The following is a 13,360-nucleotide window of genomic DNA, read 5'->3' as shown; positions in this document are numbered from 1 at the left end:
AAAAATGTAACATGTCAAAATGAAATAAGCACAAAGCAAGAACACCAATCAGGGCACAGCGGTCACTTTGTTATGAGCTTGTTTTGACCTGTTGGTCATACCAACCCAGTGCAAGTACACGGTTCAACATCACTGCAGCAGCGTAAAAATTTGGGAGCACATACATCTACCTCAATGATGGAACTAACCTAACTTTGTGTAAATAGAGCACAATATAGAAATATGTACACATATGCAGTCGTGACTGACAGGTTTCTTTTTTTCTGAATTCATACAAACACTTTCATTTTATAGTAAATTAGTTTCGGTTAGTTGTTTATGTTTATGAACAGAGACCTACAGATCAATATAGTAAAGGAAAACTTATTTGTGAACCTGAGTTTAATTAACTAATTTACAAAGTAATCTTAAACTGAAACTTGATTGTAAACTGAAAATGATTTTGTTTGTAAAACATGATTTCAGAGCCACCCTGATAGAAACTGTTTACCTTCAGTGTTCTGTGCTTATGATCATTTTAATTGGTCAGTGTTGCTAATTAATGACATTCTAATGACAAGTCTGGTTTACTAAGAGAGACGGTGGAGGATTTTCACGTAAAATGAGTTCATGAAGTGAGTCTTGTTACAAAAATGATAACAGGACATCAGAGCCATAATTAATCTTTTAGTACTTTTACTTTCGATACTTAAGTACATTTCAAGGTAAATACTTTTGTACTTTTACTCGGTCTAGAGTAAGGACTTCTACTTTTATTGGAGTAATATTTTACCTTGGGTATCTCTAACTCAAGTACATGATTTGTGTACTTCGTCCACCTCTGCTATTAACACCCTTGATTTCAGAAGAAATGCAGGAGGTGCATTTTGTCTACACACCTTTGGGCATACAGTGTATTAGTATGTATAATGACTATATCTTGGCTAAAACTGTGTCAATCACATACATAGTGATTAGTTTGTTTGTCCTATATATTCTTCAAAGTGGGGTATGATTATTATTCATAAAGACATGCAAGTATTTTTATTAGGCAGGGATCGAGCTTCAGTGAAGGCACTGAGACATTGCTCAAGAAAATACAGTCAAAGGCTGAATGTTTTTGTGGCATGGTACAGATTTCTTATGTCCAAAGAATCAGTAGTCAGACCATTTTGAGACGTGTTTGTTGCTTATTCCTCTTTGTAGTTCAGAAAAATGATGTTTACCCTTAACTTCATTAAAGAGCTTATAACTATTGCTCATTCAAGCCAGGAAGATAGGTCATCTCACCAAAGGTGATGTCCTTGGTACAATTTTCTTATCTGAACAAACGTTCAGCTCTGAACCTGCTGTGCTGGATAATATAAAAGACAATAGGAATTGCAAACCTTGATTCTCTTTGAATCATAATTCAAGAGTGGGCTACCTCAGCTTTAACAGTCTTCACTGCATCATTTATTTAAAATGTATTGATAACAGGATAAAGTGGTGACTGTGGTGTATGCAATTACATATTGAGATGTCTCTTTCCCATTTTTGCTGAAGTTGGAGTGGGGAATTAAATGTTGTTTACTGTAATAAATAAATAGTCATTGAAAAGCACAAATGTCTGAACCATGCTTTACATCCAGCCAACAACACACAGCAAGACACAGCCTTAGAAGTGAATGATACTTGGATAATTTTCGCACTCATAAGACTGTAAAGTTATAAATTGTGTAAATACACTGGTAGAAATAAAGGTATTGTGCAGGTACATTTCTCATTCATTAAGGTAGAGACAATGTAAATATACGGTCAAAGTTACAACAGTGGGGTTAAGGTCCAAATGTGGACCTTAAATAATTTTACCAAAATTTTACCAAAGTATGTATATGTTTTCACAACCTAATGTTGTAAAACAGAACAATAAAATAAAAAGCCTAAAGATGAGACAGGGTGTGTGGAGTCAATATAACTCATGTCAAATGTCATTTCAATGGATTATGGTACAATTATTTTCCCTGACTAAAGGTATTGAGATGTACCCTTGAGGGTCCCACCCCAGTGACAGTTTCATACCTTTTTTATGAGAGTGTACAGGAATTGTAATGTGCCACTATGTTTTTCTTAGAGGTAACAGTGGGTAGAACTGATCAATATATGATGCATATTGAATTTCTTTCCCAATACTTGAATGAACTCATTCATGCCAATGTTTTAAAGGATACCGTGTTCAGGATTTTGTGTTGCACAGATAAGTACCCCACCTTTCACCTACAAGTTTGATGAGGCCTATGGTACACCTAATCCCTCTTTTCAGAATTCATGAAACCATCACTGTCCCACACCAAATAAACCTGCCTAATTTGTACATGGCTTGTGTGTATGGGCCTAAAATCTCTCTTCCTCTTTCAGTAATTATTATCTGAAGTACACTGAGATCATCCTTCGGCTCACTGTACTTTCATTCATCCTGTTATCTTCATACTTCACCTGATGTGCACAAGTTGCACTGATTGACTGATATTGAAGCTTGCGTGATACAAACCGCATATAAAGTTAGGTTTTATAGACTGTCGTTGATCTTTATGAACATGATTATGACCCATTATAAACTGCTAGCACTATGCAGATTCTTAGTTGTCTTAGAAAAGTAAATATCTAGAGCTAACCAGCTGGCTAAATTACAATTCAATGCTAGAAATATGACTGTTACCTGGCTAGTTAGTTGCGAAGTCAGTTAATAATATGTTGATTACATGCATTTTGTATTTCAGCCCATAGTGAGTTTTGTTTCTTTTTTCTGTCTCTTTTTTATTACTCTGTATGTCTAACTCATGAACATGCAAATGCGTCACCCCTTTTAAGGACTGGTCATTATGTGACAACATACTGAAAAAAATCTGAAAGACACACAGAAGGATTTATACTCTGGGCTCCTTAAAGACTGCTTTTTTGTGCTGTTAGGAAATACAATCACTGATGGTTTGCTACACATATAGCAAGGTTTCAAATATCCCAATTTTAACGGGATATTACATATAGGTTTGTTAGCATTTCCTCCACATGAAGGCTGGCTCTAAATGTCCATTCAAATTACTGGCAGTCAGGATCCTCATTTGGGTGATCTCTACACACAATCTGTTATGAGGAAAGCAAAGTAAAAACTAAAAAGACCAGACCCATTTACTATAGGCATTATTACAGCCTAAAATGCCATTACCCAGAAAACTCTGGTAAGAAGAAAGGATCCACCAGAATTTCTATCCGGTTTACAGCGTGATTTCAAACCCTGAAATGGATCAGAATTAATTTAGGTTTTAGGATTGCACATTTTGTCCATCTGCTCACTGTTCAACAGGTGGCAGTATAAAGATGTAAGAAAGAAGTCCTTGAGCTGTCTTTGCTTGAATGCAGTCTGAAGGGCCAAAATAGTCCAATAGAGATGACGTATCAATTCATTTTCAATTGCAATTTTTTCCGATCTGCAAATACATAAAAGGGGTTAGGATTAGAACACAGCTCCTGAGAACATCTCTCTAACCCACAGAGCCACAAAAGAACATAACAGAAGTAGTTTTTGTACAAGCCACAAAAAGTAATTTTTACCCTCTCCAAACTGCTGTATTTGATCAGTGTCTTTTGAAATGCAAAAAAAAATTTAAAAATTCCCCATCATCCTTTGCACACAGCTGCAGTGCAAGGAATGATAGGAAGAGTTTGTGTGTTAGCACAGAGGTAGGCATTTTCTCAACATGCTTCCTCCAAATAATTACAAGATCACCACAATAAAAAAATATTTAAAAAAAACTAACTTTAGTCACCCTTACCAAGAATATTCCAACCTGTGTAGCATAGCATGAAGTTCCTGGAGTTCAGGTCCAGAAATGTTGGACTCGACTCCAATTATGATTCCAAGTGATGGGAATCTATGGAGTCGATTCCAAACAATCTCGACACCAAAAAAAAAAAAAACATACTGCTGAAAAAAAGACCAGAGAACAATTAAATTATACACAGTGGAGGAGCTTGTGGAGGAGATGGCATAGCATGCTACATCAAGGCATTCCTACAGTGACATTAGCACACATGCCAACTGGGAAAGGACAACCATCAAACTCGGCAGTCACTGGCAGCCAAAAGATGAGAGGGAAGAGGTGGCTCCCTGTCATGGTGAGGGCCCTGAGCCTAGTGCACGAGTTCTGGCTCGCCTATATAGGATGCATGCATACTCAGTTTGGACACCTTCACAGTGGCTAAGGCCATGCTGGACCTCAGGAAGGACAAGCAGGGCTTGGATACAGGAGAAGTGATGTTTGCACTGTTTGCAGTGGCTAGCAAAGACAGAGATTCAGGGTTCCCTGGCAGTGCAGCCTTCATTCCCCCTGGGGGGAAGCTGCCCCACCTGGAGCCGGTTGGTAAATCCCCTGATGGATCCCTTGTTAGATCAAGGGCTTTTCATGGGTGAAGTCACTAATATTTCAGGAGCTGATCCCCAAGGGCCATGGGCACTGCACCCAGGCAGCACCCTCACAGCACTGATGATGCAGTGGATGACAGAAAGCAGAACTATGACCTGTGGATCAAGAGCTGCGACTTTCAGCTGGCAGAGAGAGCCAGAGTGTTAACTTTGTGCCACTGCAAAAGCTGCCCTCCCAAGCAGAACTATAAATGTTTGGGACCCTACCTTGTGATGGAAAGGCTGGCAAACAAGGTGTATTGGGCATGCACCAGAACCTGGCACAATATGGTGCTGCATGGACTACCTGGAGCATCATGAGAAGTGCCCTAGTCCTTTGGGCCCCCCAGAAATGAGGTCCACCAGGACCCAAACAGTGCTCCCTAGATACACAAAGCTGAAACCCCTCAAAGCTCCCTAAAATTGTTAAAGCAGTGCTGCCTCCCATTGCACCTTTGGAATCCTCTCAATGCCCCTCAGTGTCTCAGGAGGACTGACACCATAATGACCACAACCCAGAGGCTGAGCACAGGGAGATGCCAGGTACCCTCCTGGGCCAGAAAGCCTCAAAGAGGAGGCAACGAACCCCTAGAAATTTCAACAACTTGGCCTGGTGGGCATGGTAAGCAGTGGGGTTGCAAATTTTGGACAAGGGAGGGGGGGGCAGTATAGGATGTAATGGATAGTTCTTTGCTTCCAGAGGAAATTTGCAACTCTTTAGTGAGTGAATTAACAGAGGATATGCACTGTGCACTTTAGCACGAAACTGCCCCATTCTGAGTTTGCACGGTCTACTACTTTGTAGCTGAGCTGTTGTTCCTAGATGTTTCCATTCCACAATAAAAGCACTTACTGTTGACAGGGCAGGACAGAAATTTCACAAACTGACGTGTAGTGCAGGTGGCATCCTAAGACAGCGCCATATTGTTATTGAGCTCATCAGTATGACCAATTCTACTGCTAGTGTTTGTCTATCAAGACTGCAAGGCTATGTGCTTAATTTTATCCACCTGTTACCCAGCTAGCAGACAGTTTTGGGCCGATTATGGCTTTTCTATGTGAGTGTTGGTTAATTACAGATATAGATGTTAGGTGTGCAGGCCAGACTAGGGCCAGATCCTGGACAGCTTCCTACTATTTTGCCTCGTGTCTACATTTGTGGGACAATTCTGGCCAGACTGGGACCAGATTTGTGCCATATCCTTTACTCCTTTTACAGTGTGTGGGCTGAAAACCCTGCACTCAGTAATTAGGAGAGGTGTCTCAATACCTTTGCATGTGCTGAGTGGAAAAAATCTCTGCAAGTTTACTCACAAGACTTCAACATTTAAAGAAATCAAAAGGAAAATAACCCACATTAAGCTACTTTGTCTTTGTTTAATAATTTGCTATTTTCCCCCCGTGAGTACACACGTACAAGTACATACACTCACACACACACACACACACACACACACACAAACAAGTGTATGTGTGCGTGTGAGAGAGAGAGAGATTTAATTTCCTTTTACCTGTTTAGTATGAGGGGTAGAAGGGTAAGTTTGGGCTTTTAAACATTACTAATGTATTTCCCTGGCACAGCTCGAGAGACGCGTCCAGTACAAGAAAAGTATCGCGGGATTTGGTGAAGATCACTTCCATCGCCTCCTCCACTGCCCCTATCGCTTCCACACTGGCTCTATCTGTGTGTGTGTGTGTGTGTGTGTGTGTGTGTGTACCGGTGGTCAGCTGATCCCGCTCAGCCCGCGCTGTCGCTTAGTTGCTGCTCGAGACCCGCTGCAGCACCAGCCAGGCGAGCCGTTTAGCACTTCAGTGCTTTAACTCAGAAGAGGAGAGGAACCCGCCCGGCTTCTGCCTTCTTCTTCAGAGAGAGACGGGGGAGAGAAAGTGAGAGGCGGTCCAGCGTTCCCTGCCGACAGAGAGAGAAAGAGAGAAGGGAAGAAAATGTCGAGTCCAGGAAATCCAGTGCTGCTGCTGGCGCTGCTGGGAGTGCTGGTGCTGCACTCGGTGTCTGCACAGAACGGTAAGGTGTGAAATCAGCCCGCTGCTGCTGCCGGGTTTATCTCATTCGTTCATTCGGGTCCCTGTGTGTGGAGCCTGCGGTGGTTTGAGCTCATTTTAAACAGGTTAAAACTCAAACGGCTTTCCTCTGAGGTGTAACACCTGCTAACCGAGTAAAGACGAGAGATGGTGGCTCAAGGAGGGGGTTTAGCTACCATAATTAACCATTTTTTATTGCTCAGTACAGCGGTTATACTCATCTATCAGCCAACTGTCACCTCATTAATACAAACTAACGCTAAGTTAGGATTAAAATGAGCCGTTTAGGTTATGTAGCTACCTGCCACAAACAGGTTAGGCTGTATAGCCCTCATTATGCTTGTTACGCCTCAGATGAAGCCCACTTCACCGCCTTTGGCGGATATTACTGCATTAAGCCCTGCACTAAACGTTGAGGAAATGATGGTAGACAGAGATAACCGCGTGTTCGGGTCCTCTGCAGCACCGAAAATAGCCCCTCTTCATTCTGCTGCATGTTTCTATTTATAGAGCCAATGCAGCAGTGGGATGCATGGCGGTAATGTCCTTCTGGTGGTCCTGCTCAAGTCCTCATAGGGAGCAGTCAAGTATACCAGGGCATTGAGGCGCAAAACGCGTTCTCACTGTGCAAATGAACGTAGTTGAGGCTTGGTAGACCTGAGGAATGTGCTCGAGTCGCCCCATTTCACAGATCTGGAAGCAGCTCCACCTGCTCCAATTCTAGTCTTGATTATGGAAAGAAATGGTAGGCTGATCTCAGATCAGTAACAGCAACTTCCATATGGCCGTGAATGCTCTGCAGTAGCTTGCATCAATCAGGCTGTGCAGCACATTCGACATGACTGGTTAAAGTTAGGCCAAGAAGGTGGCTTAGTATTCATAGCTCTTTTATTGACCACAATCGAGGAGAAAAAAAACCATAATGGAGTCATTCTACAGTTTTGTCTGAGATCAGGTTGCGGCATTTGAATAGATTTTTCCAGACACCATCTCTTGTCACTCTTTTTTCCATCCTCTCACACACAAATGCACAAGTGTACAAATGCACTGACCTATTTCAGCCTCTGAGCAAGGCTCTTTGCTGCCCTGAAGGCAACAGAGTTTCTGCATTCTGTTTCTCCTAAGGCGTATGTGCATTCGGCCTACTACAACATGCAAATCCTGCCCACATATACATTAGCTGAGCCCACTAGCTCTTCATATGTCCATACACCCTTTATAAATAAAGGCACTTAAATGCTTCTTAGCTTGGATGTATCTTTACATTATCAGAAAATATCAGAAAATTTACTCACACTTGCACATCTCATTTATCAGAAGGTTTCTTGTAAAAAATTCCTAATGGGTTTGAAACTGGTTGTTCTGTGTCATTACTTTGAAGAGCCCTTTTTGGCACCTTTGATTTTTACAAGTGTAGCAGGACCTCAGAACTGAATTAGATCATTGTGTTCATACATTTCAAGCAGGTTTTTAATAGACCGATCAAATATGATTTTAAGTCAATTCCCAGAGATGGTTTTGTTCATTAACTTCCTAATTAATATAGGTCGAGAGGTTAGACATAGTGTTGGGTTTCTTATGTCTTCTGATACATTTTAAATGGGAAGGAATTGCTACTGGCCTCATGATAGCTATATTGTCAGGATACACTTCTGTCATGGTGTTTAAAGACTTGTGAAATGCTACGGATTGCTGTATGACACATTGAGATTTAATTGCATAGTATTTTGGACTGCAAATGATCATCTTGGTAATCTTTACATTTAACAGTGGGCTTAATGCATGTTGAAAGTGTTAGTAATTAATCCTGGGCTTTTGTGTATTGATGCGGATATCCAAATATGCAGATATCACACTGTCTTGTTTTTCTTACCCTCACCTAATATTAGAAGTGGAATTCTTCATTTGGTTCTGTATTTCCCTTCAGTGTTTAAGAAAACAGATGTTGCGCATTACTGGACAGGTCATTTAAAAAACACAGCTTACAGCTTTGTCACTAATTGTACAAAAGCACCGAAAAACACAGCCTATACCTTGTGTTGATTATGCTTAGTAGGCTATCTGATAATAATCCAATTATTACAATAATTTGCTTATGACAAAGCCTCTGATTTTAGTATGTTCATAAAGGCAGCTTTGCTTTGACTTTTCATTAACTACTGTATCTATTCATGATGGAAAAGCCATTTGTGCCTTGCCAAATGATTTCTATTCAACAGCTAAGCAATATCAGAAAGGACTGAAGACAGTTTAAGGTAATGACGCCTTATCATCGAAGATATACACTCTCATTACATGATTGATTCTGTGTTCTTCTTTAGTTGTGCCTTCAGATTCAAAAGCATCTCTGTGTAATGTAGTAATTACAGTCTCTTGATCCCGCACATTGGATGTACAGAACAGCTCTGGTTTTGAAAAGTAATTGCTGTGGTTTGCAGTGCAATTCAGTTATACATGCTGCTCTAATGGGATTGCAACTTCTGTTGGGAAAAAAGTGTCATGCATCTAGCACTTTAGTTGAGCTATTGCCTTCATTTTCTTCAAAGCCACAGTATACATGTCCTCTGAGGATATTCAACGTCAACAACAGTCCCTCAGTGCACGCCAAAGGATAACTTCCTGGTTTCTCTTTACTAATGCATTAATAAAGGCTACTTGGTTGTCAGATGGAAAATAACAATTAAGAATTAAGTTCTTTGTCTTTTGTACCATGATAGTTGATTGCTCATTTCTGCTTGCTGCAGTAACGGTATTCAATATGTTATATTGAGTATTGTTAATGTGGGGGAGGCAGATGTGTGTGGAGACTGTGTGACTCTCATCCCTCCCCCATTGACGTGGGTTTGTACCTGCTCAGTTGCTGTAGCATGCTTCTATGGAAACAGAGTATGTCTTTCAGAGCGCACCCACGCAAAAATAGTGAGAAATCTCAATGAAATACACAACATCAAAGAATTGTGGATACAGTAGCACTGTTCAAGGTCATTGTGCTTCATTTCTGAGCTTGAATTTTAAGGGCTGATTTCTTCTTCAAAACTGTCTTTCCATTTTTCTGTTGTGTTCTGTCTTATTTGTTGCCTTATTTCAGTTGTTAAACTGTATGTTTTGTTTTCTTTCTTTTCTTTTAAAACCACCGCCTTTTCCCTCCCTTTTCCATTTCTTTATGTTGTCTTTTGTATCCTTTTGCTATATGTTCCTTCATCTTCTCTTGCATGCTACCCTTCTTCAGCGGGCTTTGTGAAGTCTCCTCTGTCTGAGACTAAACTGACCGGTGACATGTTTGAGCTATACTGTGATGTTGTTGGAAGCCCCACCCCTGAGGTCCAGTGGTGGTATGCAGAAATAAACAAGGTTGATGGCTTCCTTCAGCTGTGGGATGGTGCACGTGAGCGCCGCGTCTCCATCAGCACTGCATACGGAACCAATGCTGTTAGCGTTCTTGCTGTCATGCATGTCATCACAGAGGATTCTGGGATTTATGAGTGCAGAGCCAGTAACGACCCACATCGCAATGATCTTCACCAGAATCCATCAACTACCTGGATACGAGCCCAGGCAACTGTTACCGTGTTGCAGAGTGAGTCCATTAAGTGTAGTGTTTCCAGTGGTAACACAACCCGTATGCCCCCAGCTTGAGAATCTTTGAGTAGTATAGTGCACTGCCCTGTCAGTGTTATTGACCAAGACCAAGACACCTGTCCTGCCCTTGTGTCCTCCTTTCAATGGAGTAAATGTCTGGATAATATCCCTAGACAAACTGAATAGCAGACCTCTTGCATCCCACTCCAGTTGAAATGGAAACATTCAAAACCAAGAATCGTATCTGTGACCTTTCCTGAATATGTAGTAACATCCTGCCTAGTTTGTGTTCTGCTGTAGTGAAAAATCTCACTAGCAAACCGTGACATCTCAGATAGTTCCCAGTCCTGGGTTTGTTGCTTTAAAGATATCTCTTTTTTTTCCCTCAATTTTAAGGTACAGTACAAGGTTGTATAACTGTTAGCTTTGGAACATTTGTATCAAGTAATCAAGAACTTTGTAAGAAAGAAGTTATTTAAGAAGTTCTATATTGTTGTCCAAAATCTTGTGCCTCCATTTTTTTTGTCATTTTTTATTACATGACACTATTTGAAAACTTTTTTGGGGGGAAGAGAAGATTTTCTTCAGACAGACCATATGTAATTGTATAGTTTTGGACAAAATAGATAAGTAGTATTTTTTTATTTACAAAAAATAAAACATTCAGGGTATTGTCGAGTTGAAGAGACACAGGTTTGAGTGACTTTTTACAGCATTTTTTACAGAATTATTGAAAATATGCAAGCTCAGCTGTGTTTCAGTTTTGTTCGCAGGAGGGAATGTGCTGTTGCCCAGTGGTAAGATCACCTTCCTTCTAAAGATGGAAATCTTTAGAAGTTGAATGGAGTTGCCATCATCATTCAGTCACACTTTTAGCCTAGCTTTATTCAGTGTGTTTAATTGCGCACAGTCATTTGTTCTGAAATGAAAATGGGTATCAGAAATACATCACCCTGAAAACACTTTAGGGCCCATTATCGATTTTGGTGTGTTTTTAAGACCGCCACAGTGCTGTTAGTCTTTCATAACCTACTAGCAGTAACTGAACTCAGGGATATAAGCCAGATGTTGTGAAACATAAACACACTGACATTGAGGTCTGAGATAGCTTTGATGTTTGTGGCTTTCTTTTAAAGGTCACCTGTATACACCCACTAGAATTATACACATCCTTGGTAAAAATGAGCAAAAAACAAAATCTTTGTTTAACTACTTGATTTTGTACTTGAATTAAAGGGAAATGACACAGGCTTAAAAATAGTATGAAAAATAAAAACATAGGACATAATTACTGGCGCAGCTCAGTCTTTAGGAGCCCTGTTATTTTTCATCAAGGAATGCATATATTGTGATGCACCTTATGCCTACATCATCCATCAATATGGAAAAGATCAGAGAATACATAAATGATGTAATGCCAGTGGTTTCTTGGTTTAAATAAATGAAGCAATGAATATAAAAATAGCCTAACACCTAAAAATACCCAACTTCTGAAGTTACTTTAAGGGAGAACCCAAATACATTATATGTCAAATGTGTTCATGCTCAGTGAGAAGCATGAATAAAGAGGCACAGCTGGGGTGCATGCTGTGGTCATCAAATCGGTCTTCAAATTAGATGCCACATTTATGCCAACAAGCGTAGGTGTCTGCAGTTCACTGAAAATCACTGTAATGTTGCAACTAGATTTCATAGTCATTTAAGCCAAACTTTTTGGCTACAAACACTAGAAGGTGTGGTGGTGAACCTGTGATGGTGTAAAGATGTTTAATTCCAAGGGCCATATTAATTTTGTTAGTATAAATGGCATCATGGACTGACATCAGAACAGCTGGCATAAAAGAAAATTTGTATTTCTGTAAATCAGTAGCAATCATAGATCACCAGATTTTTTACATTTTCTGTGTAAGATTAAGCTGTTAAATAACAATTATTTTTTACTAGGAGTGTAATAATTCACAAAATTCATTATTTAGTCCAATATGATAGAGTGGTGTTTTGTTTTGATACATTTTTGATTAAATAAGGAGTGGCTGGAAATTAATTATATGTTCATATGTTTATGTTTAATTTTGAGTTTATTAGAACATTCAACATTATAAAGATACCATACTTAAAACAAAGGTTGTCCCTTCCAGTAAACCTTTACATCTAATCCATCTGAAAGTGAATATCCTAGACAGTATACAGTGATTTGATATGATACAATACAATGTGCTGTATACACTGATTAGGCATAACATTATGATCCTTGTTTCTATGCTCATTGTCCATTTGATCAGGTCCACTTAATGTGTAGTGTGTGGATTTTTGCACTACACATGTTCATTCTTCAGCAGTTGAGGCCGTGTAGCGTAGTTTTCTGCCCCGTATTGATCAAGTGTCTGTGTTTTCAGAGCCATCAATCAATGCGTCAGATCACATCACCCTACTCATGGATACCCATCTCCCACAAATCACGCTGCAGTGTAACCTGACTACTGCCCAGTACAACCACCGTGAGAGCTACTGGACGAAGAATGGAGAGGAGATTGTGGCCACACGAACTGAACTGAGGACTACTGAGTACAAGTAAGGACCACATGTGCTTGTGTTTACATATTGAGATTTGTTATTTTAAATTCTGACAGCGCATTTAATCTCTATAGTATTTTTGCTTTATGTAACTGGTTGTCCTGTTGACAATATGAATTACTGCCTGAATCAGTTTTAGTCAGTATGAAGTCAATTCTTAGTACTTGCAAAATGAAGATTTGGCCACTCTATTTTATAATAGGCTCTTTGGGTTCCAGAAAAACTTTTCAGAAGATTTAAAATGTAGTTTATAATGACCATTATTGCTCCAGAACTTTGATTTGGCACACTGTTTCTTTCATATTAAACTTGACGCAAGCAGCATGAGAATCTAATGCTGCTCCTCTGCGTGAGTTGAGTCCATGGCCTGCTTTAGTCCCTCCCCATGTTGTTAATCCTTCGTCCTGACTCCTAATTGAATCAGACTGACCAGATACACACAGGCACACGTTATGCTTACATTTAACCTGTCCTAGTGATCTCTGCCTCACAGATCATGACGCTTGGACTGGAAACACATTAGTGTGGGCTAAGCCAACGATTAAACCCACAGAGCAGTGATTCACTTCACAGTGTCTCTGTGTCTGCCTTCATTAAAGAAGGCTCTGGTTATTTATTTCTCTAGAATTCTGGTGTCACCATTCGCAGCAGGATTTAGATTTACTTTAGTGCTTGTACATGACAAAATAATTCAAGCACATGGTACTGATAGCAGGTCTTTGTTTCTATTTAGGAAACAGTCTGCAG

At 40.0% G+C, this 13,360-nt stretch overlaps 1 protein-coding gene across 2 annotated transcripts in view; it reads left to right on the top strand.

Annotated features, from left to right (window-relative positions):
* Positions 1-6,122: 6,122 nt before the first annotated feature.
* nptna (neuroplastin a) overlaps positions 6,123-13,360 on the top strand; it is a 17,049-nt gene continuing 9,811 nt past the window's right edge. Inside the window, exons 1-2 of one of the 2 annotated variants that reach the window (XM_017713707.2) lie at positions 6,123-6,443; positions 12,436-12,610. In XM_017713707.2, the coding sequence (XP_017569196.2) occupies positions 6,365-6,443; positions 12,436-12,610 (254 nt within the window). In that variant the 5' untranslated portion in view covers positions 6,123-6,364. The remainder of the gene's footprint in view (positions 6,444-12,435; positions 12,611-13,360) is intronic. The other variant, XM_037542829.1, reaches the window with a different exon arrangement.

This window comes from Pygocentrus nattereri, chromosome 11, assembly GCF_015220715.1.
Source record: "Pygocentrus nattereri isolate fPygNat1 chromosome 11, fPygNat1.pri, whole genome shotgun sequence".
Taxonomy (NCBI): Eukaryota; Metazoa; Chordata; class Actinopteri; order Characiformes; family Serrasalmidae; genus Pygocentrus; species Pygocentrus nattereri.
This window is presented reverse-complemented; position numbering and strand designations above follow the sequence as displayed.